Source organism: Theropithecus gelada, chromosome 20 (assembly GCF_003255815.1).
Source record: "Theropithecus gelada isolate Dixy chromosome 20, Tgel_1.0, whole genome shotgun sequence".
NCBI lineage: Eukaryota > Metazoa > Chordata > Mammalia > Primates > Cercopithecidae > Theropithecus > Theropithecus gelada.
In genome coordinates this window covers 15,383,851-15,409,481 of record NC_037688.1, presented here as the reverse complement: position 1 = coordinate 15,409,481, position 25,631 = coordinate 15,383,851, and the positions used below count along the sequence as shown (strand labels likewise).

The following is a 25,631-nucleotide window of genomic DNA, read 5'->3' as shown; positions in this document are numbered from 1 at the left end:
GATTGCTTGAGCTCAGGAGTTTGAGACCAGCCTGGGCAGCATGGTGAAACCCTGTCTCTACAAAAAAAAAAAAAAAAAATCCAAAAAAATTAACTAGGCATGATGGTGCATGCCTGTAGACCCAGCTACTCAGGAGGCTGAGCGGGGAGGATCACCTAAGCCCCAAGGCAGAGGTTGCAGTGAGCTGAGATCACGCCACTGCACTCCGGCCTCAGTGCCAAAAATTATGGCTTTTTATTGTGAAAATTCATTTGTGTTGTTGTTGTTGGCCAAAGCCCCCCTAGAGGTTTCTGGTATTGAAAAACAGTTTGCTATGATGAATCAAGTGCTGGGAGCTTTATGGGCTGTGGTTTGAAGCAAAGCAGGTGAGGCCAAGTTTGAAAGACGCATAGAGAGGTCAGGAGGTCGAGGCCCACGCTAGCTTGGCCATGGGCCTGGGGCTGATTAACTCAGGCTGATCACAGACACTACAATGACCATCAGGGACATTTTCAGACATCCGGAGGCAGCCTCCCTTTAAGCTCCCTGGGCAAGGCTGAGGCCCAGGTGTCTCCAGGGCAGGGGCATGCATTCCATGGGTGGGTGTTGGGATCCTTGGTCCCTCACTGCTTTAGGCCTATTCCTCTGAGACACCCGGACAGTAGCTGGACGTGGAGATATTTTCATTTCTCAGGATTCTGGCTGTTCAGGTGGCCTATTGTTTTGTTTTGTATATATGGTCTAAAGCAGTGGTTCTCACACATTAGTGCGCATCAGAATCACCTAACCTGTTAAAATACACATTTCTGCTGGAAACTCCCAGAAATTCTGATTTCATAGGTCTGAGGTAGGACAGGGAATTTGCATTTCTAACAAGTTTCAAGGTGATGGGAAGCTTCTGGTCCAAGGACCACACTTTGAAAAGCTCTGGTGTAAAAAGGTGAAAAATCTTGAGAAGCTCTGGTGTAAAAAGATGTGAAAACCGGAGGGGTCAGCTCCTCCCCAGAGGAGGCCCTGGGCAACTTCTCTTGTCCCTGCCTTGCACAGCTGAGGCCTGTGATTGGGGATTCCGACAGATCATTGACTCAGGCCCGAAGAGCAGGGGTGAGGGGGTTGGGGGCTGGGTGGGGGGAGCAATGGAGGGGAATGAAGTTTGGGCTTGAGGGCAAAGTCTCAGGGAGACCTAGAATAGGAGAACTGGATGTTTTGAGGGTGGAGAGGAGATCGGGGAGACAGAGGCGCTGGTGCGGCTACTTGAGGAGGGGTAGCAGAGGAGGTCACTGTGGGGCTGGGGGAGCTGGGCTGTGAGGGTCCAGAGAGTCATGATGCGGTTAGGGGAGCAATGGGTGTGTATGTGATTCCTGAAGAAGTGAAGGGATTGAGATGTGGGGGCTGGGAGCTGATGTGGAGTCTGGGTGTGTATGCGACTCCTGAAGAAGTGAAGGGGTTGAGATGTGGGGGCTGGGAGCTGATGTGGAGTTCAGCTTTCAGGGGCTGAGAGACGATGTGGGCTTTTGGGCCCAGAGAGGGGTGGTGGGAATGAGCTGGGGGTACCAGGGGCGACTTGAAACGGGTGCGGGGGGTGCCAGGGCAGAATCGAGTGTCCCGCGGCTCGGAGGTATACGGCGGGGGCTGGCCGCCAGGGCGGGGCAGGGGGCGGGGCGTAGCGGTGGGACCGGGCGGCGGAGGGAGCCGAGCCTAGTCCCAGCCTGAGCCCGATCCTTAGCCGGGCGGCCGCACCTCCCTCGCCGTCCCCGCCTGGAGCCCGGCGCCACCGCCGCCCTGCCGCCCCCGCCGGCCGCACCGTGACGCGGGCATGAGCCTGCTCCGCGGCCCCGCTGAGCAGGCGCTCCTGGCCCGGGCCTCGGCGCCCAGGTAAATTGGGGGGCGCGAGGCAGGGAGGGGAACATAGGCCGCGCAGAGCCCGCGAGAGCCCCGGCGACTCCCACCCCTGATTACCCTCAGTCACTTCCCGAACCTGAGGGACGCTCCGTCCCATGGGACCTTACTACTCTGGGGTGGAGGGGCTCAGAGACCCGCCCCCTACAAGCCAGTGCCTGGGCCCTGAAACTCCCTGCGCTCTCTCCACCCTCAGCTCTCGTCTCCGGGGTAGCCCAGGTCGCGAGATGACCTCCCCCGCACCCACACAAACCCCATCCGAACAACCCAGGCCCTGCGCTCCCGGGCCTGCCAGCCGGAAGGGGCATAACCCAGCCCCTGGCAGCTCCCAACCTTCTGCCAGCCTTCCTACTCCTCCTCGGGGCCTCCTGTTCTCTCAACTCCTCCAAATTCCAAGAGATGATTTTTTGTACCCCAGCTGGCCCCCACTGCCGACCCCCTCCTGACTATGGGGCTTCTCCCTACAGCCCAAACTCATGACCAGCTGCCTCCTGTCCTTGAACCTTTCTCCACTGGCCCCCAAGGTCTGTCTACCTTTTCCCCAGTGGCCCGCAAGGCCCTGAATCCAGTTACATGCTTTCTGTTACTGAAAAGGGGCATTAGCTGAGGCTGGGCACCTGGGTGATGTGGCAGAGCAGGGGCTCTGTGCAGCCCGCCTGCCCCAAGCCATGGGGACACGTCAGTTGCTGGGGCGCTTCCTCTTGGATGGAGGGTGTGGGTTGGAGGGGTCTGATGGCTAGGGCAGCGAGGGGCCTGGCAGCAGCTCTAGGAGACTACACTTTACTGTGTGGGGTGGGCTTGCTTAGGGCAGGTTCTTTCCTAGACCCTTTCAGAGGGATGTGGCACAGGTACAGGCTCTTCCTGCCCCTGCCCCCGCCCCCAACTCTGGTCCCAGGAGCTGTGTCTCCTCTCCCCAGTTGCTTGCGTTGCTGTGCTGGTACTGGTTACTCCCAGCATTTCCCTCCTGGGCAAGGCAGCAGGGCTGGGCATGACCTCACCCCACAACCCTGGCCAAGGTGGGGCTGCCCAACCAGGCCTGGCCTCGGTGTCAGCAGCACACTCTTCCCTGAGGCAGCTCTGAACCAAACTGCGGGTCTTGAGTGCAGCTGGTTCTCCAGTAACAACAGCCTGCTGGCCATGCCAGTCAGCGCTGAGACCCAGGAGCTGGGAGCCTGCTGTGGCTCACTCACCTCTGGAAGCTGAGCCAGGTCCACCCAGATGGAGGCTGGTGGTGGTGGAAGAAAGGATGGGGGGGAGGACAAGTCCTGGAGAGAACGATGCATTCAGACCCCAAATATTGAGCGTCTCATCCCCACCGGGCACCATTCAAGGAGCTGGGATAGAGCTGTTAACTAGACAGACGAGGCTGAGCCACCAGGGAGCTGACATTCCAGATGTCCCTCTGTGGTCAGAAACAAATGGACAGATGTAGGAACAAGAAAATCCCATGGTGGTGTGCGATGAAGGCAGCCACACCTCATGTTGTGAGAGAGGCTGGCTAGCGGGGATCCTTTGGTGAGGGTAGTCAGGGAAGGCCTCCTGGGGGAGGTGGATGAAGCAGTGGAATGAACCATGAGCGTGTGAGGAAATGATGTTGTAGGTGGGAAACAGCTAGTGCAGTGGTCCCTCGAGGGAGGGGTTTGGCATGTTGAGGGGCGGGCAGGGGACCCAGGAGAGCAGAGTGGTATGCAGCCACAGCATTACTCTCTTGGCTTAAGGGTCTGGGGGACCGTGGCTGTTCAGATGTCCCCTCCTTCTGCCGTCCCTCTCTGCCCAGGTGGGTATTTGGTCTGTCTTTGCCATCCACCTTGATGGGACTCACCACGTTTCGTGTGGTCGCCCCATGGGGATCTGTTGGGAGCACTCCCAGCCTGCCCCTGATAACAATCTGGGGGTGGGGTGGGGGGAGAGCAGCAGGTGATGGGAAATGGCCCTGGTGCTGGAGAGAATCCCACAGATCCGATCTTCACCGTGGGGTAGAGACAGCCAGATGACACCGAGATGGTGTCCAGGTAGGGCTGTTCCTGCAGCCCGATAAGATCCGATCTGTCAGGGATGGGGAGGCCCAGCTAGGCAGGCAGCCGCCCGCTCAGTCATTGGTTGCAGTCTCAGCGAGTAGCGTTTGTTCTGGAGCCAAAGCCTCCAGGCAGAATCCAGGTGTGAGAGGGAGTGCTCAGCGTGGCTGCCCCATGGGGCAGGTGGGCAGGGAGGGCCCTGGAAGTCTCCCAGCCCCCCGCCCCCCAGGACACCCACCCTTCCTGGGGAGAGGAGCGTTTTGGAGCTGGCTGTCCCTGCACGGGAGCCTGTGGTGGCCTGGCACCAGGCAGGTACTGTCCCTGGGTAAGCAGCAGTGTTGGTACCAGGCTGGGAGGCGGGATACAGGGGGCCCTTGCTCCCCTCCTCCTGCACTGGAACCCTGAGAGGGGCTGCTGGACACCCTGCTTAGCTGGGAGCTCGGAGCTCACAGTGCTGGGGAAGGACCCAAGACCTCAGGTTCTCTCAAAGTAGCAAGCATTCTTCCTGCTGCAGGCCTTTGAGGCTGGCGGTGGCTCAGGAGTGGATGGGGACAGTGGCCCCAGGGACAAACAGGGCAGGGGCTACTTCAGCCCGATTCCTGGCCTGCCCAGCCTGAGCTGCCCTCCACTTTTTGTATTTTTTTAATTGATTTTTTTGAAATTTTTTAGAGACAGACTCTCACTCTATCACCCAGGCTGGAGTAAAGTGGCTTCATCACAGCTCACTGCTACCTGGAATTCCTGAGCTCGAGTGATCCTCCCATGTCAGCCTCCCCAGTAGCTGTGACTACAGGCACGTGCCACACGCCCGGCTAAGTTTTTCATTTTTTGTAGAGACGAGGTCTCTCTATGGTGCTGGGGCTGATCTTGAACTCCTGGCCCCAGGTGATCTTCCCACTTTGGTCTCCCAAAGTGTTGAGATTACAGTTGTGAGCCACTGTGCCTGGCCTGCCCTCCACTTCTTGCTGTCCTATTGGGCCTTCACAGGCTCAGCTTGGGGGCTGCCTCGCTTGCTTAACACGGTGCATTCCTTCTGGAGGATGGTGGGTTGGTTCTGGGCTCCCCCTACCACTTGACACCACTGCCTGTCAAATTTGTGGCTCCACCTGTTGGCCCTGACCTTTCCCTCCTCTCCATTCCCAACCCCCCTTTGCCACACCATTTTAGGTCCTAGGTTAGGTCTTGCTCTTGCAAACCTCATTAGGGACTAAGTGTGGCCAGGGGTCCCTGTGACTCAGGGCCAGAGTAAGCTGGCAGGACTTTGCCACCCAGCCTTCCCGGTGAAGGTTACTCTTCCTGCTGGGGACCTGGGGTATGGGACAGGGACAGACTGCCTATGGACAGACGCAGCAGGAGCACTCCTGAGAGCTTGGGGCCACAGTCCCTGGTGGGGCGACACTGGGAAGGAGCAGGCTGGATTCTGGTGGTTTCATCGCCCTGTCTGAGCAGCAACTCTTGAAAACTATATCCCTTGAAGAAAACAATGTATATATATATAGCCCTTGGAGTTTTCAAGGTAGAAGCTCTAGCCAGGTGCAGTTGCTCACACCTGTAATCTCAGCACTTTGGGAGGCCAAGCCTTGTGGATCACTTGACCCCAGGAGTTCAAGACCAGCCTGGGCAACATGGTGAAAACCCATCTCTACAAACAAGTTTTTAAAAATTAGCTGGGCATGGCAGTATGTACCTGTGGTCCCAGCTATTCAGGAGGCTAAGGTGGGTGGATCACTTGAGCCTGGGTAGTCGAAGCTGCAGTAAGCCGTGATCGCACCCCTGCATTCCAGCCTGGGTGACAGAGAAGGACCCTGTCTCAAAAGAAGAAAAAGAAGGCCAGGCACGGTGGCTCATGCCTGTAATCCCAGCACTTTGGGAGGCCAAGGCGGGCGGATCATGAGGTCAGGAGATCGAGACCATCTGGCTAACATGGTGAAACCCCATCTCTACTGAAAATACAGAAAATTAGCCCCGCGTGGTGGTGGGAGCCTGTAGTCCCAGCTACTCGGGAGGCTGAGGCAGGAGAATGGCATGAACCCGGGAGGCAGAGCTTGCAGTGAACCGAGCCAGCCTGGACAACAGAGCGAGACTCCGTCTGGAAAAAAAAAGAAAAGAAGAAAAAGAAAAAGGGTAGAAGCTGTTGTCGCAAGTGGGCAGGCAGGTGCCTCATGGATTCATTTCCTCATTTAAAGTAGGTAGATTTATTCACTTTTTTTTTTCCAGTGGGGAAATTGAGGCACAGCGTCTTAAGCGGCTTGCCCAGGACCACACAGCCAGCTAGATTCACACTCCAGGCTGTGCTATGTCTGGGCTGCGCTGGATGAACCCAAGGGGCCCAGTGGCTTCCTGTGGACGTGTTCTGATAGGGGGCTTCCACGCTGTGGACCCACAGCCAGTGGCCAGCCTGCTAATCCTCTTGGAGGGGAACTCCTGAGCTGGTCCTTGCTCTGGGGAGAAGGCAGCCCCAGAGGCAGGCGGTGAAGACAGAGATGAGAAAATTGACCCATCTCTAGCTGCCAGAGCCCAGGTGTGGCAGAGCTGTTGGGGATCAGTTGCCAGTGGGGGACCCCAGACCAGACCTTATAGGAGGAAAGTAGACCACCTAACTGTGGGAGGGTCTTGGACCCCAGGGAGCTGGGATAGAGGCAGTGAATGGGCAGGAGTGGAATTGGGGGGTATCAGGGTGCAAGTGGGATAGGGGAGCATTACCCTCTCTGCCCGTCCCTTGTTTGTGTGTGCCCACTGGGGTAGTCCCATCTGTTCCTTGTTAGGCACTCAACAGACAGGCCTCCAGGACATTAATTAATGCCAAGCTGCTGGCACAACCAGCAGCATGCCTGCCCCAGGGCCCCGTTCTGGCAGCACAGATACCCAGCTGACCCCAGAAATGCTGCCCTGTTCCCACCCGGTGATCCTGAAGACACAGGGGCCACATTGCTGGCATAATCCTGCCCCTGAGGCTGGATGGCAGGGAAGGCTTAGGTGGCAGGCAGCCAGAGATGGCAGTAGGATGTTCCCCCTCAGACTGGCCTCCATCACCACCCTGGACCTTCTCCTTCATCCCTGGCTCTGCCCCAGGCCTGCTGTGTGACCTTAGTCATGTAACTTACCCTCTCTGGGCAACTTTCTTTCCCCATCTATAAAATACAGGGGTTAGACTGGGTCATCACTGAGGTCTCCCTTTGAGTTGGAGTCTTTGTTATCTGTAGATCTGCCTGATTTGGGGTGGCCCTGCTGGTACCCCCATTTCCTGCTCCATATTTACCTCTCTCTGGTGTCCCACACTGTCTCCTGCATGTCTTGTTGCCCCAGGCCCTGGCTGGTTCTCCTATAATTAACTCCTGCCCATGCTCAGGACATGGAGGCCCGGCTTGGCTTGGCCAGACCCAGTGGCCTGTTGGGACCTGGGCCCCACCCTCACGGACTGGCCAGCGTTCCCAACCCCAGGGCCAGGGCAAGGCGTCTGCTCCCACAGTGGCCACCTCCAGCCGGCCCAGCACATTCCTCAGGCTTATCTGGGGGCCCGCCCCACTGGACTCTGCCCTCCCACCCAGGAAGCAGCACCCAGAGCTGTGTGCGGAAGAGTTGCAGGGCCTGGGAGCAGACCCTGCGTGAGCTCAAGGTAGTGATTCTTAGCCTGGGGCTGGAGAGAAACAGGTAGAGGACCGGGTCCGGCAGGAGGGCAGAGGGGTTTGTGGGGGCTGCTGAGCTGACTAGGCAAATTGTCTTTAACATTGCAGAGCGTGGGGTTCACTCAGACACCCAGGGGTCATCTCCTGGGACCCCCATCCCCCATCTCTGGGAAGCGCTTGCCCCTACCCCTGGGAGCGTTTGTACCCAGGAAGGGGCTTTTGCTCTTGGCAAGTTGCCCTAAATTTGCCCCAGAGTTATCACAGTTGATGGGGCCCCAAGCCCGAAATGCTGAGGAACAGCACTCCCCACCACTTCCCTTCCTAGGTCCCCACCTCCACAGCAGGAGCCAGAGCCAGTCCTCCCAGGAAGGGGTTAACTGCCAGCCCCAGCCGTGAGGGAGGGGACTGGGCTGGACCATTTTCCTCACTGCTGCCTCCACCTCGGTTTTCCTGAATGGTTCTGTCGTCCTGGGGTGGGGAGGGAAGGGAAGGAAGAAGGGCGGGAGGAAGGCGGGAGGGAAGAGGGAGGGAGGAGTGTGGGAAGAGGAAGGAAAAAAGAGAGCGAGACAGCGAGAGGAAGAGAAAGATGTCACTGCCTCTAATCTCCCTGTCATTTTTATTTCCAGCAGGCGCCGGGCGAAGGAGCTGCTAGAACAATGCTGAGGCGGGGGAGGTGAGGAGCAGCCCCTCGCCCGGCAGCCCCGACAGAGTGTCTGGAACAGGTGATTGGAGGAGCCGGAGACCCAGGCACCTGGACGTTCTTCCCCTCGCCTCCGCCAGGCCCCGCGCCCCCAAAAGGTGGGAAAAGCATGGCGACCAATTTCAGCGACATCGTCAAGCAAGGCTACGTGAAGATGAAGAGCAGGAAGCTCGGGGTGAGTGACCCTGACCTGCGGAGGTGCCCTGCCAAGGGAGGGGGTCCCGAGGACTGGGTCCCAGGCACGGAGGCATGGTGTGTGGGGCATGCGGCTGCCCGCCGGCTGCCGGGCATCGTGCATCTGTGGTCTCGGGGCTCCTCGCCAGCGTGCTGCCTGGCATGTGCCTGGGCTGGATTCTGTCTGCTGCAGCCCCCGCCCCAGAGGGCTGGCTGGCATCCCAACAGCTGGGCCAGTGGTGGTGGTGGTGGCAGCAACGGTGGCCGCCGATGGGCAGGCGGCTCCCCTGCTATTGTTGAAGTTGTCACCACAGCAGCAGCAGGAGCGGCTGGCAAGGCCGGGCTGTGTCTGAGCTGAGAAGCAGCGTCTCTCTTCCCCTGGCCTCCTCTCCCTTCCGTTTGCCCCCCACCCCCGGCCTCCCCTCACCTCTCCTGGCCTCTTTTCTTTTAGGTCCTCTCCCCTTGCTTCCGACTGCTTTCCGTGTGCAGATACTTAGTATATTTCAGATTGTCGTTTTCAATGTTAAAGAAGTGTTTGAAAAGGGGAGTGGTTGGCTGGGGGAGATGGGGTGGTGTGAGGCGCTGAAGCTGATATTTATGTGGTTTCCAAATGAGAACTTTGGGCAGAATGGTCCAGTGCTCTGGGACAGGCTGCTTCCCTCCAAGTTGTTGGCTTGGTGCTTGGCCCTGAACTGGGGGCTTGAAGGGGCTACAGAGAAGAGGTCTCACTGGGCGTGCATCCTGTCCTACCCCCTGTAGACCCCCAACTGGTGAAGACCCCTCCGAAGACAGGAGCAGAGGGGATCAACTTCCTGATCTCGGTGAGGCTGTCTGAGAGCTGCCTCTTTTCCTCTGCCAGGCCCCCCTGCCAAAGACAGGTCTGGCAGCTAGCTGCCCCTTCTCCTGTAGGAAGGACAGCCCTGGTGACTGAGGTCACCCAAGTCTCGTGTTTGACCCCGGACTCCTGTCCCTCTCTCCTTTTTCTTTCCCATTGCCTTGAAGGGGTGGGTGGGCTCAGGCTGCTCAAGGCTTCCTGGCTCAGCCTGAGGGGGGTGGGGGGCATGCGGAGTGGCAGAGGGATCTGCCACCCGGCTTCCCTACCTGGTTACCAGACAGAGCAGGGCTGGCCTTGGAGAGGGCGGTTCTGGCCCCACCTCCCCTCCTGTTCCTCCCCACCCTGGGGCTCAGCCTAGTTGAGACTGGGCCCTGGCAGCCATCGGCTGCTTTGCTGTTCCTCTGAAAGGCGGATCAGCCCACTGACTTGGAGCACAGAACAAAGAGAGAAGCTGAGGCTGAGGTAGGGAGGCCAAGGAAGCAGCGGCTTCGCTTCTAACATCACTCCTCATTCCTATGGCCCCAGACTTAGCAGGTCCCCAGGGCCAGCTGGGCTGAGGCCTTGCCCAGGGCAGAGCATGCCAGGAAGGCACCGGCTACAAGGGCAGCCACTTGGGCTCAGTATCAAACCTGTTCCAGAGGGAAGGGAGACTGAGCGGCTGACAGGTGGGCACAGCCTGGATGGGAAGGTGGGGCGTGGCCAGGCCCTATCCATGCAAGGAATTCTCTTCCCTCTGAAACCAGGAGCCTCACTTCCCCTGGTATGAGAGGCTGCAGTCCCTCCCCAGCAGCCATTCTCATCTCAGCCCACAGAGGTGAGGGGGGAGGGGCTGAAAGAGATCAGGAGTCGGCACTCATACCTGCCAGGGCCTTTCTCCCGTGGCAGAGCTGTGGCAGAGTGTTTCTGAAGCACTGATCAAAGCCCTGTGCGAAGTGGGAAGGAGGGCTCTTGAGCGCGTGGCTCCCTGGGGCTGTGAATGTGTATCCTGTAACCAGGCAACCGGCGTGCTCAGGTCCCCAGGCCTTCTGCCCCTGATGCTGCGGGCTGCATGGAGCCCACCCTGGCAGGGTGTATCTGGGTCGGCAGCATCCATCCATTCATCCGTCCATTCATTCACGGTTCCTTCATGTGGTCATTCACTTGTTTAGCATGGCTGTTAAAGAGGCTACCAGGATATGAGTGAGGATTCTGAGGATAAAATTCAGTGTCTGTCTTAAAGGAGCGCTGCAGCTGAGAACTGAGGGCTGCTGTGGTTTAGGTGGGTAGAACAGGGGCCGAGCCAGGGTCAGGAGTGCAGGAACAGACATGCCTCCTAGGGTCCCAGATAGGAGCCAGAAGTGGCCTGGCTCTGAGTGGTATCTTGAAATGGGGGCTGCCTAGGACCACTGCACCCTGGGACCCTGCCTGCCAAGGACCTACCCATGGCACAGTAGAGCTGAGGAGAGGGTGGGGCCCAGAGGTCCCCTGGCCTCCTCTGCTGTGCTCTCGGCCGCCACTCAGTCTCCCTACTGTTTCCAGTAAGAGGAACACCAGAGATGCCTGGGGAACAGGCTCTGCAGGGCTTTTGAAGTGCCCGCTGGAAGTAGGTAAACCCCAGCCACAGACTTTGGGCAGAAAAAAGCCTAGGTGGGAGGGAGGGTCTGTCCCTTCAATCCTAGAGTGGTCACTCCCCTCCCCTCCCTACCCCCTCGGGGGAGTCCCTGAAGCTACAGAGAATGTAGGTGGTTTAAGGTACAGGAGCCTCAGCAGTGGCCAGGACCAGGAGGGAAGGCACCATGCTGTGGGAGGAGCCTCAGATTCCTAGCTCCGCCCCTTTACCTCGAACAGCCTTGGGTTCCCAGCTGGAACTGCGCCCCTTACACTTCAGGGTTGGTAAGAGAATGAAAAGAGAGGGTGAGTGAAAGCCCTGGGAGACAAGAGTGGGGGTTACCTACGTAAAGACCCTCACCTGGCCGGGCGCGGTGGCTCAAGCCTGTAATCCCAGCACTTTGGGAGGCCGAGACGGGCGGATCACGAGGTCAGGAGATCGAGGCCATCCTGGCTAACCCGGTGAAACCCCGTCTCTACTAAAAAATACAAAAAACTAGCCGGGCGAGGTGGTGGGCGCCTGTAGTCCCAGCTACTCGGGAGGCTGAGGCAGGAGAATGGCGTAAACCCGGGAGGCGGAGCTTGCAGTGAGCTGAGATCCGGCCACTGCACTCCAGCCTGGGCGACAGAGCGAGACTCCGTCTCAAAAAAAAAAAAAAAAAAAAAAAAAAGACCCTCACCTGACTCAGAGAACTAGGGGCACGGGGATGTACAGGTGGGCAGGAGGCAAGGGTATGTACAGGTGGGCAAGGGGCAAGGGTCTAATCCCTGTCCCCAGGAGACCCCTCTGTTGTGGCTGGCACTGCCCGAGCCCTGGCCAGATCCTGCAGTAGGCTGTGAGGGTCTGCCCTGGATCTAGACAGCCTGCTGCAAATACCAGCATCACCATTCCTTAGTGTTTTGATGCCTCCCTTTCTCCGTCTATAAAATGGGGATAACAGGACTTATCTCAGGAGTGGCCCTGAGACTGTGCACAGTGCGAATAACAGGTGTGAGCAGGAAGCACTCAGGAACGCTGGCTACTCGCTAAAAGCGGGGCACACAGTAAATGGCAGGTCAGGAGAGCACCCTTTGTGGAACAGCGTTTTGGAGCCAGCCAAGAAGTCAATGACTTTTCAATTTGGGGAGGAGGCTTCTCTCCCAGGGAGGTGACACTGCTGTTGACTCCCGCTCCCGGTGTCCCCAGGCTGGGGCTCCAGGGAAGGCTGTGCAGCACCGCCCCCTGTGGCAGGCAGGGGTGACTGCAGGGCCATGCTGGCGGGGTGGGAGTGGTCCAGGGAGGTCTGAGCCCTGTCATCTCGCCCCACAGATCTACCGGAGGTGCTGGCTGGTGTTCCGGAAATCCTCCAGCAAGGGGCCCCAGCGGCTGGAGAAGTATCCAGATGAAAAGTCAGTGTGCCTCCGGGGCTGCCCCAAGGTTAGGAGGCCTGGGTCCTAGCTCCCCCAACCTGTAAGCAAAGACAGTCTACTGAGACCTGAGGTCTGTGCACCCTCCTGGGGGTGGCAGGGCTGTGGGGGATGCAGAGAGAGAGAGAGAGACAGAGAGAGAGAGAGAGAGAGAGATGCACTGGCCTGGCTAAGTCCCTCGTGGATGCTGTCCCAGGTGACTGAGATCAGCAACGTCAAGTGTGTCACGCGGCTCCCCAAGGAGACCAAGCGGCAGGCGGTGGCCATCATATTCACTGACGACTCAGCACGTACCTTCACCTGTGACTCAGGTGAGGCGCTGAGTGTGGACCTCCATCTGCCTCCCCTGGGGTGGTCATGGTCAGAGGTCCAGCTAGGAGCAGGCAGAGCGGGGCTAACCCTGGGTGGAGATGGTGGTGGGGTGTGTGTGGGGTTGGGGGTGCCTTCAGGGAGCAGGCCCTCAGGGTTGAGGCAGGATAGGCAGGCAGAACCCACTGTCCTTGCCCTCCCTGCTGTGCATGGTGGCATAAGTCAGGCTGGGCAGATGGGTTGGGCTACCGGGCTCCTGGAGCCGCATGATGAAGTAGCATTTTCTTCAGAGCTGGAGGCAGAGGAGTGGTACAAGACACTATCTGTGGAGTGTCTGGGGTCCCGCCTCAACGACATCAGTCTGGGAGAGCCTGACCTCCTGGCCCCAGGGGTGCAATGTGAGCAGACAGGTGAGGCTGGGCCCTGGCCCTGGCGGTGGGGAGGGGGAGGAGGAAGAGGAGAGGAAGGGAGGGAGGAAGCCCCCATCTGGGGCATCTCTGGGCCCACTTGTCCACCCTCCCCCACACCAGATCGCTTCAATGTATTCCTGCTGCCCTGCCCCAACCTGGACGTGTATGGTGAGTGCAAGCTGCAGATCACGCACGAGAACATCTACCTCTGGGACATCCACAACCCCCGTGTGAAGCTCGTCTCATGGCCCCTCTGCTCACTGCGCCGCTATGGCCGGGATGCCACACGCTTTACCTTCGAGGCTGGCCGGTAGGACCCTCTCGCCTCTCAGCCCTGTCCTACCATGGTGTGATGGGGGCTACCATTCACTCTGTGTTGGGCACTGCGCTAGGAGCTTGGTTTATTTATTGGCATAGCAATCCCAAGGGGGAATGTAATGTTCCCATTTTACAGACGAAGAAATGAAATGAAGGCTCAGAGGAGTAACTTGCCCACAGCATGCAGATCAATTGAAGCTATTTACCAAAAGTCATAGACTACTTTGGCTTAAGTCAAATGTGGGTTCAGGCACTTACTAGTTCTGTGACTGTGGACCTGAGTCTGGGTTTCAGGGATAATAAAGTACCTAACCTCCTAGCATTATAGTGAAGACTGGGTATCCCCTCACTTGAACTCTGGAGTCAGCCTGCCTAGACTGAAATTACATATAATCCTCTGCAGAACCTTGGTTGAGTTATTTAGCTTCTGTAATGCCTCAGTTTCCTCATCTATAAAATGGTTTGGGAAAATGCATAACAATGAGGAAACCATTTATGGTACAAAGACCAGAGGGAGGTGGTAGAGAAAACTGAATGGGTTAATTCTTGTAATGCATTTTGAGCACCAGCTGGTAGAGAAAATGCTCAGCATGTTTACATCATGTGGTCGGACCCCCAGACCACAGCCCTGCCTGTCCTCCTGGCCTGGAAGGCAGCCACAGCTTGCAGTTGCAGGACAGCCTAACCAATTACATGCATGTCTGTGGTGGGTCCCCACCGTCTTGCCCTCTGTGCCATCTGTGTCCCCAGGATGTGTGATGCTGGGGAAGGACTCTACACCTTCCAGACACAAGAAGGGGAGCAGATTTACCAGCGGGTCCACAGTGCCACCCTGGCCATCGCTGAGCAGCACAAGCGGGTCCTGCTGGAAATGGAGAAGAACGTGAGGGTGAGGCAGCGGGCATCAGTCCAGGTTACAGGGTCGGGGGAGGGGGGCGGGTGGGCAGGCAGGGCCAAGTGCCTGGGGTACACAGTGGAGGCAGGTAGGGCCTTGGGCGGGCTGCTCAGGGATACTGTGAGCCACTAATGGGAGTGACCCCTTCCTTTGCCCCACAGCTGCTGAACAAGGGCACGGAGCATTACTCGTATCCCTGCACACCCACGACCATGCTGCCCCGCAGTGCCTACTGGCACCACATCACGGGTTCCCAGAACATCGCCGAAGCCTCCAGCTATGCTGGTGAGTCGCTTCCATGCCCCACACCCACCTGCCAGGAGGCTCTGTGGAGGATGAGGCCTATTGGGCAGGGGTCTTTTGACCTAGCTCTGAGTTCTGAGCCTGCTTCTGTGCCCACAGGTGAGGGCTATGGGGCAGCCCAGGCCAGCTCGGAAACAGACCTCCTCAACAGATTCATCCTGCTAAAGCCAAAGCCCAGCCAGGGGGACAGCAGCGAGGCCAAGACCCCATCCCAGTGACCACAGTGCTGGCGAGCACCAATGACTGCTGGGGGCTGCCTGCCGCGGGGCTGGCTGCAGTGTACCGTGGACAGCCTCAAGGGGCTGTCGGCCAAGAGCCTGGAGAAAGGGAGCAAGCTGCCCTCTCCTTGCCCCCAAGGGTGAGACTGGACTGAGGCAAAGGGCTGGCCACACCACCTGAGCATGTGTGAGGGGCTGGAGCTACCGTGGGACTATATACTGTTAATGATTTTAATATATATGGCTTATGACATACTCTGTATCAATGAGATCCCCTCACCCTCACCCCATCCTTCCCCACCAATACACACACTTTTTAATCCTATGACCAGACCATGGTCAAGGCTGTTTTTGAGTATAAGGGCAGTTGTGTCCATCCTCCATGGCACAACCCTCCTGCTGCCAGAACCTGCTTGAACTACCAGGGCCAGAGGAGGGGGACAATCAGAGCTCGAGGCTGGCACTCTGACTGCTGGCTTTTCCCAAACAGCCCAAGGGCCGGAACAGCAGGTGGCTTCTCAGTTCCTCTGGGCCTGGAGTGACACAGGAAGGATCTGCGCTTCCACTGTGCTGCTTGCCAGCCTTGCAATTGGAGTTTTAAGCAGAGGTGACATCTGGTTGACGCCTCAGGTGAAAATCTGGTTTTAAAATTTAACTTCTGCACAGGCTCCTTCCTGCTTTGTAGGCTGGGAAGATGCCCTCGGGGTAGGGATGCTGATTACCTCAGCCATGTGGAGGAAGGCTGGAGCTTGTTCCTGCCCCACAGCCAGGCCAGGAGGGAAGGCTGCAGCAGGACTGCCGTGGGGAGCACCCCTGCTGCCCCCCTCACTGACCAGGGGTGGACAATGCCCAAGCAGAGGGAGCCCCTTGGCCCTGTTTGGCCACCCTCTGGGCAGCCAAAAGCACTCTGAGACCTAGCCCTTCCCGTTTCCTCCTCCCCACATGGTGCTGAGGCTCCCTGCTGTAATGCAATTAAAGCAATTGATTTTCTAGTGCTGGTATTTGTTGACTACCATGCAGAAGGGCTATCTTTCTATTCACGTCAAACCTTTGGTTGTGTGGGGTTTTTTGTTGTTGTTTTTTGGGTTTTGTTTTTTAATACTTTAGGGTCCTGATTTGTGGGAACAGACCTTGTAAATAACCACTATCTGAGTTGTGGCAAGTTGTGGCAGGAGGATGATAAAGCACGCAGCCCCTCCCAAAGGAGCCCTTGAGCTAGGGAGGTGGTGCAGTCAGCCTCGCTCTCAACGTGACCCGGGAATGACCACCCAGAGGGATGAGCTAGCCTGTAGAGGGGAACTGGGGTCCAAAGGTCTTTGGGGAGGGAGGCAGAGCTGGCTGGCTCAGCTAAGTGGCACGATGACGCATGAAGGAGATTATGTTGTGCTCTTTATTGCCAAAAATAAACACTTTTAAAAAGACAACTTCTGTTAATCAATAAATATCCTTTCCTTTCTGTACTGGATCTCTGGTTTTCTCCAGGCTGTCTAATTAACTGCTTTGTACATGTTCCTATCCGGAGACACTGCTAAGGGGTTAGGGCCAGAGCCTTCATTAAGGAGAAATGAAATATTCCTCCTGTTTATGTGGGAGGGACCCTTGCTCCTGCGGCAGCTTCCACCCTCGCCCACCACCACCAAACTAAATGATCAGGCCATTGATGGTGAAGGGGTTCATAACTGCTGGACAGAGAATGAAATATCATGTTTATTTGGTGGGGAGGGGACAGCCAGTGTCTAATGCTATTCCAAAAGGTTACTTCTCAAATTAGGGACACCTGGGAATTTGAAGTGCCAGCCCTGGGGCAAGGACTGGAAAGGTTTATAGGCCCCTTGAAAAAAGGCTATGGCACTTGATCCTAACACTAGAAATCTAAGGTACAACTGAAAATGACTCATCTTGGACAGAAAGGGTTTAAAGAGCTGGACTAACCAGGAGAGAAGTGCAGTTGGTTCCCTACAGGTGCGTTGGAAACAGTCCAGAAGGGACCTTCTGGGATCTGGGGAGCACTGCTGCCAATGATGAACAGCAGTCAGGGCCAGTAAAGACCGGTCCTGCCTAAACACCACTGCATCCCTGGTAATCTATCTGTGACCCTCTTCTCATTGGTACTGATGTCCTGCCAAGACGCTCAAGCAACAGTAGACTAGATTCTCAGAAACTAGAAGAGTCTGAAGAGAGACCCCCATAACCAGCTGCTGGCCTGAATCTCCGTTTTTGCTGAAGCAGGCAAACTGCAGTTAATTTATGGTTAGCACATCACTCTGGATCTCGTGGCTTAATTGAGTTTGTAAATCACTCAGTTTCTTCTTCAATCCAGAGAGGGCTGACAGGACAATGGTTTCAGGACGCAGAGAGCCACAAGACTCCACGTTGTAGTAAAACCTAGGAGGCAAGAGTCCAGTGAGTGCCCTGTGAGGCAGGGTGGCCGACCCGAGCTCTGGCCATGGACAACCCTCCCTCCTTCCGGGTCTTGGCTCTGTTCCCACATGGAACTTGACCTTGGGCCAGGGCTGACTTCCTTTCGTCTAAAACCTCTTACATAGGGTAGTTTCAACACACTTTGCACGACTGCAAGGAGGCTACAACTACCTCATAAGGTACCTGTGAAAATCCTAAAGTTCTGTATGTACGCATGCCCCACTGAGGAGAGAGTGGAAAACCAAGTGAGCAGTGACCAGTGACAGCTCTTTCATAGTCACCCCTGTGGAACTTGGGTCCCAATCTCTGCCCCTAGCATTGACCTGAAGGATCTCTTCTTTGGGGGCTGAAAATCAGAATAGGAACAACCTGGATAACTGGAGGTTCCTCTTTGTCACAGTGACCAAAAGGGGGCTGACAGCCTGCCCCGGGATGTGCACATACCACAGGTCTGGTTTAGCAGTCAGCAGCCCTCCTCAGCTTGTGAGAACTACGAGGTCGGGAAGAGGGACGCCTAACTCATGGCCTGAACCAAAACCATCCCTTCTTACACACTTTACCTTCCCATGTCCGGGCAGGCTCTTACCTTTCTGGCTTGCCGTTGGGGTCATAGGGAGCCTGCGACTCATCCTCATCCAGCTCCGAGTACTCACTCTTTGGCCTGAGGTCAAACACAGGTCAGCACAAGGTTGCCACTGCTGCTTTTGAGGCACCCAAGTTCCTAGAGAGCCTGCCACCTCTCAGTCAACAGCAGCCATTTCTATGACACACCCACCCCAAATGCCTGCCATCACTCCTAAGGGGAACATACCATTCCTCAGGCTTGGGGTACACTGTGTGCCTCAGGGCATTGTCTGGATCGTATTCAAAAGCCACCCCTGCAGTAGGGTTCCACTTGGCATGCTCCTTGCCAAAGCCCTTTTTGGCATAGGCTCGAAGTCTCAGCTCCTGGCCCTTTCTCAACTTGACGATGAGGATGTCTACAGGGAGAGGCACAAGTCAGTCAAGGTCCAGGAGAGACATGGTTCTCCAAATTCTGACTTGGAGTGCCACTGCAAGACCACACACATCTGGAAAAATGGGTCTAAAGCCAATTTGCGAGGAGACCAGGCAGCACGAGAGGCTGTGTCTGGTCTCTGCTTCCCGCTGGCCCACAGAGTGACAGATCAGGAAGACTCACCATCCTGCTCCACGTAGTCATTGGGGTCATTATCTCGGTTCCGGGATGTCACCTGTAGGGAGTCCACCAGGCATTCATTAGCTGCTCACCTCCCCAGTCACCTCCTCTGGCATCCATATCCCAGCACCTCTAGACTGCAATCTGTCAATCAGGGAAGGAGCACCTGACGAGGTGGTGGCACAGATGCCCCCAGGACTCCAACCCCCACTTCATGGTGTGGTGATGGCCTCAGGCAGAACAATTCCATGGCCTTTAAAAGGGTCCCTGGGTAGGCCGGGCGCGGTGGCTCAAGCCTGTAATCCCAGCACTTTGGGAGGCCGAGACGGGCGGATCACGAGGTCAGGAGATCGAGACCATCCTGGTTGACACGGTGAAACCCCGTCTCTACTAAAAAATACAAAAACTTAGCCCGGCGAGGTGGCGGGCGCCTGTAGTCCCAGCTACTCGGGAGGCTGAGGCAGGAGAATGGCGTGAACCCAGGAGGTGGAGCTTGCAGTGAGCTGAGATCCGGCCACTGCACTCCAGCCTGGGCGACAGAGCGAGACTCCGTCTCAAAAAAAAAAAAAAAAAAAAAAAGGGTCCCTGGGTGACAGAGGGTGTGCAGCAGCAACGATGCTAACCATGCAACGATGCCCAAGAAGAATCCAGAATTAGCACTTCTAGGGATCAGATTAAGGCAGAAGGTAACAGGGAATGCCAACATTTGATAAGGATCAACCCCAGTCTAGCCCACCTGGAGCCAGCAAAAGAAGAGAAAAGATCCCAGGGAAAAGAGGCTGCTCTCCTGCACTGACCGGAATGACCCGGGGGCTGTTGGAGATGAGGTCTCGAGAGGTGACATGTCGCGTCTGGTCTTCATTGCACCGCACGTCGAGGGTGAACTCCACTGAGCACTCAGGGCAGAACTCCTCACATGTGCAGTCCTAAGGTAGGAAGAGAAGCAGGAATGAGTTTACAGGGAGATGGCAACTCCTGCCTTGGCTCCTTGTCTTGGTTCCCTGCATCTAATGCCCAGTTCCTTAAGTTTCTTCACCTGTAAAAAGGGGTTCATCAGTCTCCAGGTTCTTGTGGGCTGTGACAATCTGGTATACCATTCTCATGGACTGCCCAAGTTTAGAGACAACTTATACATACATTGGCACCCACATTTCCTTCCCACTCCCACCAGCTGCAAAGCCACCTCTGGAGACACACTGCTAACATCTCCCTCTGGCCCTTGAACTACTCTTCCTCAGATAACCAAGGCTATGAGGCAGAGGAGGATGCTTTCACACTCTATAGTTCAGCTTCCCAAGAACTAATAGGACCAGCTTAGGAATGTAACCATCATTTAAAATAAAACCACCAAGGAAGAGAAAAAAGTACCTTTCAAGTTCTAGACTACTCACCTTTTCTAAAAAATCCTTTCTATTATGGAAAATTTCATATATAACAACCTTCCATAATTATTAACATTTTGCCATTCTTAAAACAACTGACTCATTCCCAAGTTAGGGACTATTAATTGCAGTTCCACTTCAGGCAAGAAGACAGTTACTAGGATGCAATCAAGCAAGTTGTTCTCTCCCTCACACCAGTGAGGAAAACCCAACATTCTTTTGATGTTTGCATGATAAGGAAGAAGCAGCAGCTAGAGGTCCCACCTGGGTCCTCTACAGTCACACACAGGTGAGGTATGAAGGTAACCCAGAACCTTGAGACAGAATCACTTTTAGAAATATGAAATGGGGCTGGGCACAGTGGCTCACACCTGTAATCTCAGCACTTTGGGAGGCTGAGGTGGGAGGATCGCTTGAGTCCAAGAGTTCGAGACTAGCCTGGACAATATGGCAAGACCCTGTCTCTACAAAAAATACAAGAAAATTGTATTTTTTGGGTGTGGTGGTGCACAGCACCTGTAGTTCCAGCTACTTGGGAGGCTGAAGCAGGAGAATCATTTGAGCCCAGAGGCTGAGGTCACAGTGAGCCGAGATCATGCCACTGCACTACAGCCTGGGTGAGAGAGTGAGACCTGTCTGAAAAAATAGAAAAAGAAATATGAAATGGGAGAATCAAAACGTAATGGAAGATAAAAATATGAAAAGATATTCAACCTAAAAAAATGTACTGAGGCCGGGCGCAGTGGCTCACACCTGTAATCCCAGCACTTTGGGAGGCTGAGGCGGGTGAATCACAAGGACAGGAGATCGAGACCATCCGGGCTAACACAGTGAAACCCCATCTCTACTAAAAATACAAAAAAATTAGCCGGGCGTGGTGGCAGGCGCCTGTAGTCCCAGCTACTCGGGAGGCTGAGGCAGGAGAATGGCGTGAACCCAGGAGGCGGAGCTTGCAGTGAGCTGAGATAGCGCCACTGCACTCCAGCCTGGGCGACAGAGTGAGACTCCATCTCAAAAAAAAAAAAAAATGTACTGAAAGGAGAGGAGTCTGTTTGAGATGAAAAGAGATTAAAGTGCTATAAGGACCAAACGAATCTTGACTGGATCAAGACTGACCCACAAACAAACAGAAAAGCAATAAAGGACATTTGGGGAAAAACTAGGAAAATCTGAATATTGATATTACAGATTAATGCTAACCTTCTTAGGCACAATAAAAGTGTGGTTATGTAGGAAACTATTCTTATTAGGAAATGCATGCTGAAGTATTTAGAAGTGTTAGGATGTCTGCAACTTTCACACAGTTCAGCAAAAATAGCAACATGCATATGAAAAATAAAGCAAATGTAAAATATTAATAATTGGTAACTATAGGTGAAAAGTAAAAGGGTATTTATTATTCTAGTTTTTCAACTTTTCTACAGATTTTCAGAAAAAGCCAGAGAGAGAGAGAGACCATGCCATCTTTGTTCAATAAATACTAGAAAAAATTTTAATGAAAGGAACTGCTAAGTGATAGAGCATGCATCTCTTTATGTAAGATGTCGCCAAATTGCTCTTAATTGGTTGTACAACTGTCCCCACCAATATCTATGTTCTGTTTCTTAAAAAACAAAAATCTGGAGATCTGAAACAAATAGGGCAAAATGTTAAAATGTGACAGCTTAGTATTAGGTGGAAGCATGGGTATTTATTACACTAGCTCCATGCTTTTCTATGCTTGAATTTTTTTTTTTTTTCTTGAGACGGAGTCTTGCTCTGTCACCCAGGCTGGAGTGCAGTGGTGCGATCTCACCTCACTGCAAGCTCTGCCTCCTGGGTTCACGCCATTCTCCTGCCTCAGCTTCCCAAGTAACTGGGACTACAGGCACGCGCCACCACACTCGGCTAATTTTTTGTATTTTTAGTAGAGATGGGGTTTCACTGTGTTAGCCAGGATGGTCTCGATCTCCTGACCTTGTGATCCACCCGCCTTGGCCTCCCACAGTGCTGGGATTACAGGCGTGAGCCACCGCATGCAGCCGAATATTTCTTTTAAAAAAATACATATTTATAAGATGTATCGGGCCGGGCGCGGTGGCTCAAGCCTGTAATCCCAGCACTTTGGGAGGCTGAGACGGGCGGATCACGAGGTCAGGAGATCGAGACCATCCTGGCTAACACGGTGAAACCCCGTCTCTATTAAGAAATACAAAAAAACTAGCCGGGCGAGGTGGCGGGCGCCTGTAGTCCCAGCTACTCGGGAGGCTGAGGCCGGAGAATGGCGTGAACCCGGGAGGCGGAGCTTGCAGTGAGCTGAGATCCGGCCACTGCACTCCAGCCTGGGCGACAGAGCAAGACTCCGTCTCAAAAAAAAAAAAAAAAAAAAAAAAAAAAGATGTATCAAATTAGCCATCACAAAAATGACATGGCCCTTGAGAATATTAGAAAATGGACTGATTCTGGATCACCCAAAGCCATCAAGAGGGAGTAGTCTTAAGCTGCTATGTAATGCAGCCTAGTGAAAGGATGAAGGTAACCTACTACTATTCCACTCTCTCCAAACTCTGAAGGCCTGTTAACATGCCATCAGGGAGCAAACACGACCAGGAGGAAGGGGGTAAGAGTGTGGCCATGTTTAAGCAGCATCACTTGCGAGTGAGGGGACAGCATGAATCTGCAGACACCAGGACTAGTTCCCCAGAAGCTGCTCTTACGAGACAGCTCCCATTCCCTCTGCTCCTTGCCTACCCCAACCTTCTGTTGACTCCTGTAGCATCCTAAGGCCCCTGCTACTGGGAAGAGATGCTTTGGAAGGAAGAACCTCCACTGTAAACAGGCAATCTGGTGGAGCTGGCTAACAACATTTCCTTATGTTCTGCATGCTAATCAATCTGAAGCCCCATCAGAACCAAGGATCAAGGCCTGCCCAGGCTCTAGACAACATCTCCACATTGTTGTTCCAGACCTACAATACTACTCAAGCTGGATGCCAAATGTCAGGAAAAATCCCTTTGAGACCCAAGGCCTCCCCACCAAACCTCACATTCCACCCAATCACACAGCATACCCGGGAGTACTGCAGCTTGTCCACAATGTCATCACTAATGAGGGGAATTAATCCTGTAAAAAACAGAAAAGCACTTTAAAGAAAACCAAACAGCCGAGCCAAAATGAGAACCCAGAAGCCTCCTGGGGGTGAGGCTGGAAGGAAGCCCCCTCCTGACACTAGGCACAGTACCCTCCCTTCGAATAAAAGGAGTACTCACCAAGCCTGTGAGCGATGAATTCATCATGAAGGACTGAGGAATTGGCATCAATCTGAACCCAGTCAATGGCTACAAAATGAAAGAAGCAGACATGGAGTTTAGCCATCAAATTTACCTAGAGACTTAATGCAGTGGTTCTCAAGATTTAAGAATCACCTGACACTAAACTGCAGAGGCTGGGCTGATTCCACAGCACTAGAGTGGGGCCCAGGAACTTGCATTTTAATAAGACCCACACACACCGCACACCTCACCTCCCTGCCCAGGTGAATTTAACGCAGGGGGCTCCCTGCTTCACAGAAAACACTGACTCAGAGAATATCATGGGAGTGGAAACATGTTTATTTGAGCTGAGTATTTCCATGAGAAGCACTTAAATCTGCTACCTGTGCCACCACCAAATCCAAGAACATGAACTATTTGAGCACTTCAAAGTCAGGGAAAACCTCACAGAAGTAACACAGACTTATGGGCCATACCTCATTTTAGGATATAATGACTGGACTGCCCAACTTAGCACTTTTTAAACATTCAACCAACAGACGTTTACTGAATTCCTTTAACGCGCAAAGCATACTAAATATAGAACCCAATCCCTAGCAGCAATGAGCAGGTAGGAGGGTAAAGACGGTATTATCTATCACACACGCTTGACTTAAACACATATTTATTCATTCATAAACATTTGCATGGAACAAACTAAATCCAGGAATCAAATGGCATTGGAGCCCAACTGCCAAATGAGGGACACAGACACTAGGAACAGAGGTCGGAAGAGGACCTCCACATGCTAGGCCTCCACCTACTCTGTCCTGCTATGCTTCCCATTGCTTCCCCAGTCCAAGCCAACTAAGAGAACCCTGACCCAAGCTTTTCTGCCTCTTTAATCCCCTGGCCCCTTCCTTCAGCACACCCTTCCCCTCCTCACTGTACAGGTTAAGATCCTCTGTGCCTCCTAAAAACTAAGCCTTGCCTGCCCTCTATGCTACAGGTGTGGCACGCCCTCTCTTTCACCTCCTCTCTCACAAAACTCTCTTCAGACTTCCCTGAAGACACTTGTCATAGTGTGCCTTGTGTCACATTTGGGTATGTTATGTCTATACCCCAAGCTTCAGAAATTCCTTCAGGCAGGTGCTGGGATGTCTTTGTATTCCTAGCTTGGGTGCTCAACATTATTTGTAGAACTGAATTTGTGGGGAAAGAGGCATTTAGACTCAGAATGGCAGGGCTGCATCATGAAGTACAACTCCCTCACCTGCCTCTTGATGAAACTGAGGTCCAGAGACATGAAGTGATTAGTCAGGGGGAGGTCCAGCACTCCAAGCTGAATTGAAGAAGTGACTGGGGGGCTGGGGGTGGTAGTGGATAAACTACAATGTTCTCTTGCCTAATCATTTGGCTTGCTTATTTCCTTAAAAGTCTAAATATTTGATGCCACAGCTATGACTTATATTTCTTTTGCCTAACCCAAACTCTCTGGACCTGACTCTCGGAAATGCTTGAAGTATTTCATACAAGTATAATCAATGCATTAAGCACCTGGAGCAAAGTGGCTGGAACCAGATCAGAAATTGATCTTCCCTCCTCTAAGAGCCAACTGCACCATAGCTATGCTTCTCCTGAACTACTGATCAGTCTACCTTGCTTTAGTGTTGTCTGTGGATTCATCTCTCCCCCTGCAACCTCACTGTGGACTCCATGAGGGCAAAAACCGTGTTCTCTACAGCTTTGCATTCCCAGAGCTTACCACCATGCCTGCCACTTACATGCTCCATAAATGCTGCTGAAGGAATAGATTAATAAAAAAGCCATTTACCAGCACTGAGCACTCACTAAACATAAAGCACTTATATGGATTACCTCACTTAATCCTTAACATTACCCTGATAAAGATCATTAGTGGCTGAATGTTACAGATGAGGAAACTGCAGCACGCAGAAGTTTAATAACTTGCCCAAGTTTCTCAAAAATAGTAACTGATGCAGCCATAAAAAAGAACGAAATCATGTCCTCTGCAGCAACATGGATGCGGCTGGAAGCCACTATCCTCTTTTTTATTTTCTTTTGTTTGAGAAGGAGTCTCAACTCTGTTGCCCACGCTAGAGCGTAAGAGGCATGATCTCAGCTCAATGCAACCTCCACCTTCCGGGTTCAATCAACTCTGCCTCAGCCTCCCCAGTAGCTGGGATTACAGGTGTGCACCACCACACCTGGCTAATTTTTGTATTTTTAGTAGAGACGAGGTTTCCCATGTTGGCCAGGCTGGTCTCGAACTCCTGGCCTCAGGTGTTCCTCAGCCTCGGCCTCCCAAAGTGCTGGGATTACAGGCGTGAGCCCGGCCTGGAAGCCATTATCCTAAGAGAATTAACACAGGAACAGAAAACCAAACACCGCATGGGAGTTAAAACTGGGCACGCATGGACATAAAGATGACAATATAGACACACTGGTGACTACTAGAGCAGGGAGGGAGGCAGTGGGGCTAGGAGTAAAAAACTACCTATTGGGTACTACGCTCACTACCTGGGTGAAAGGATCATTCATATCCCAAACCTCAGCATCACGCACTATACCCAGGCAACAACCCTGCACCAATGTACCCCCCTGAATCCAAAATAAAAGTTGAAAAACTTTTGTGACAATAGTAGTGAGAACAGTGTTTGAACCCAAGTCTGCACACTGTTAAACCCATGCTTCTCAGCAATGCATATGCAGGACAACGGTGGAC

At 54.0% G+C, this 25,631-nt stretch overlaps 2 protein-coding genes across 5 annotated transcripts in view; one reads left to right on the top strand and one right to left on the bottom strand.

Moving 5' to 3' along the window:
• Positions 1–1,671: 1,671 nt before the first annotated feature.
• Positions 1,672–16,099, top strand: DOK4 (docking protein 4). 4 transcript variants are annotated; one of them, XM_025370752.1, is made up of 9 exons: positions 1,672–1,854; positions 8,146–8,394; positions 12,125–12,232; positions 12,419–12,533; positions 12,822–12,941; positions 13,062–13,251; positions 14,010–14,148; positions 14,316–14,439; positions 14,557–16,099. In XM_025370752.1, exons 2-9 carry the CDS (start codon positions 8,329–8,331, stop codon positions 14,673–14,675), a joined length of 981 nt encoding a protein of 326 aa, XP_025226537.1. In that variant the 5' UTR covers positions 1,672–1,854; positions 8,146–8,328; the 3' UTR covers positions 14,676–16,099. The 4 variants fall into 4 exon arrangements, with proteins under 4 accessions (XP_025226537.1, XP_025226534.1, XP_025226535.1 ...); XM_025370749.1 differs by having other exon boundaries at positions 14,316–16,099; XM_025370750.1 differs by lacking the exon at positions 1,672–1,854 and adding an exon at positions 5,996–6,078 and having other exon boundaries at positions 14,316–16,099.
• Positions 16,048–25,631, bottom strand: part of POLR2C (RNA polymerase II subunit C) — an 11,807-nt gene continuing 2,223 nt past the window's right edge. Inside the window, exons 4-10 of the mRNA XM_025370761.1 lie at positions 22,904–22,972; positions 22,705–22,757; positions 19,071–19,199; positions 18,277–18,328; positions 17,908–18,076; positions 17,683–17,757; positions 16,048–17,060 (exon numbers count right to left, since the gene is read on the bottom strand). Coding sequence (XP_025226546.1) covers positions 16,916–17,060; positions 17,683–17,757; positions 17,908–18,076; positions 18,277–18,328; positions 19,071–19,199; positions 22,705–22,757; positions 22,904–22,972 — 692 coding nt within the window. The 3' untranslated portion in view covers positions 16,048–16,915. The remainder of the gene's footprint in view (positions 17,061–17,682; positions 17,758–17,907; positions 18,077–18,276; positions 18,329–19,070; positions 19,200–22,704; positions 22,758–22,903; positions 22,973–25,631) is intronic.

Excerpts from the sequence above, each read along its gene's own strand:
- DOK4 (XM_025370749.1), top strand. The coding sequence starts at position 8,329 with ATGGCGACCAATTTCAGCGACATCGTCAAGCAAGGCTACGTGAAGATG. Across the intron at positions 12,534-12,821 it reads TACCTTCACCTGTGACTCAG|AGCTGGAGGCAGAGGAGTGG; the intron begins GTGAGGCGCTGA and ends CATTTTCTTCAG. Across the intron at positions 14,149-14,315 it reads AAATGGAGAAGAACGTGAGG|CTGCTGAACAAGGGCACGGA; the intron begins GTGAGGCAGCGG and ends TTTGCCCCACAG.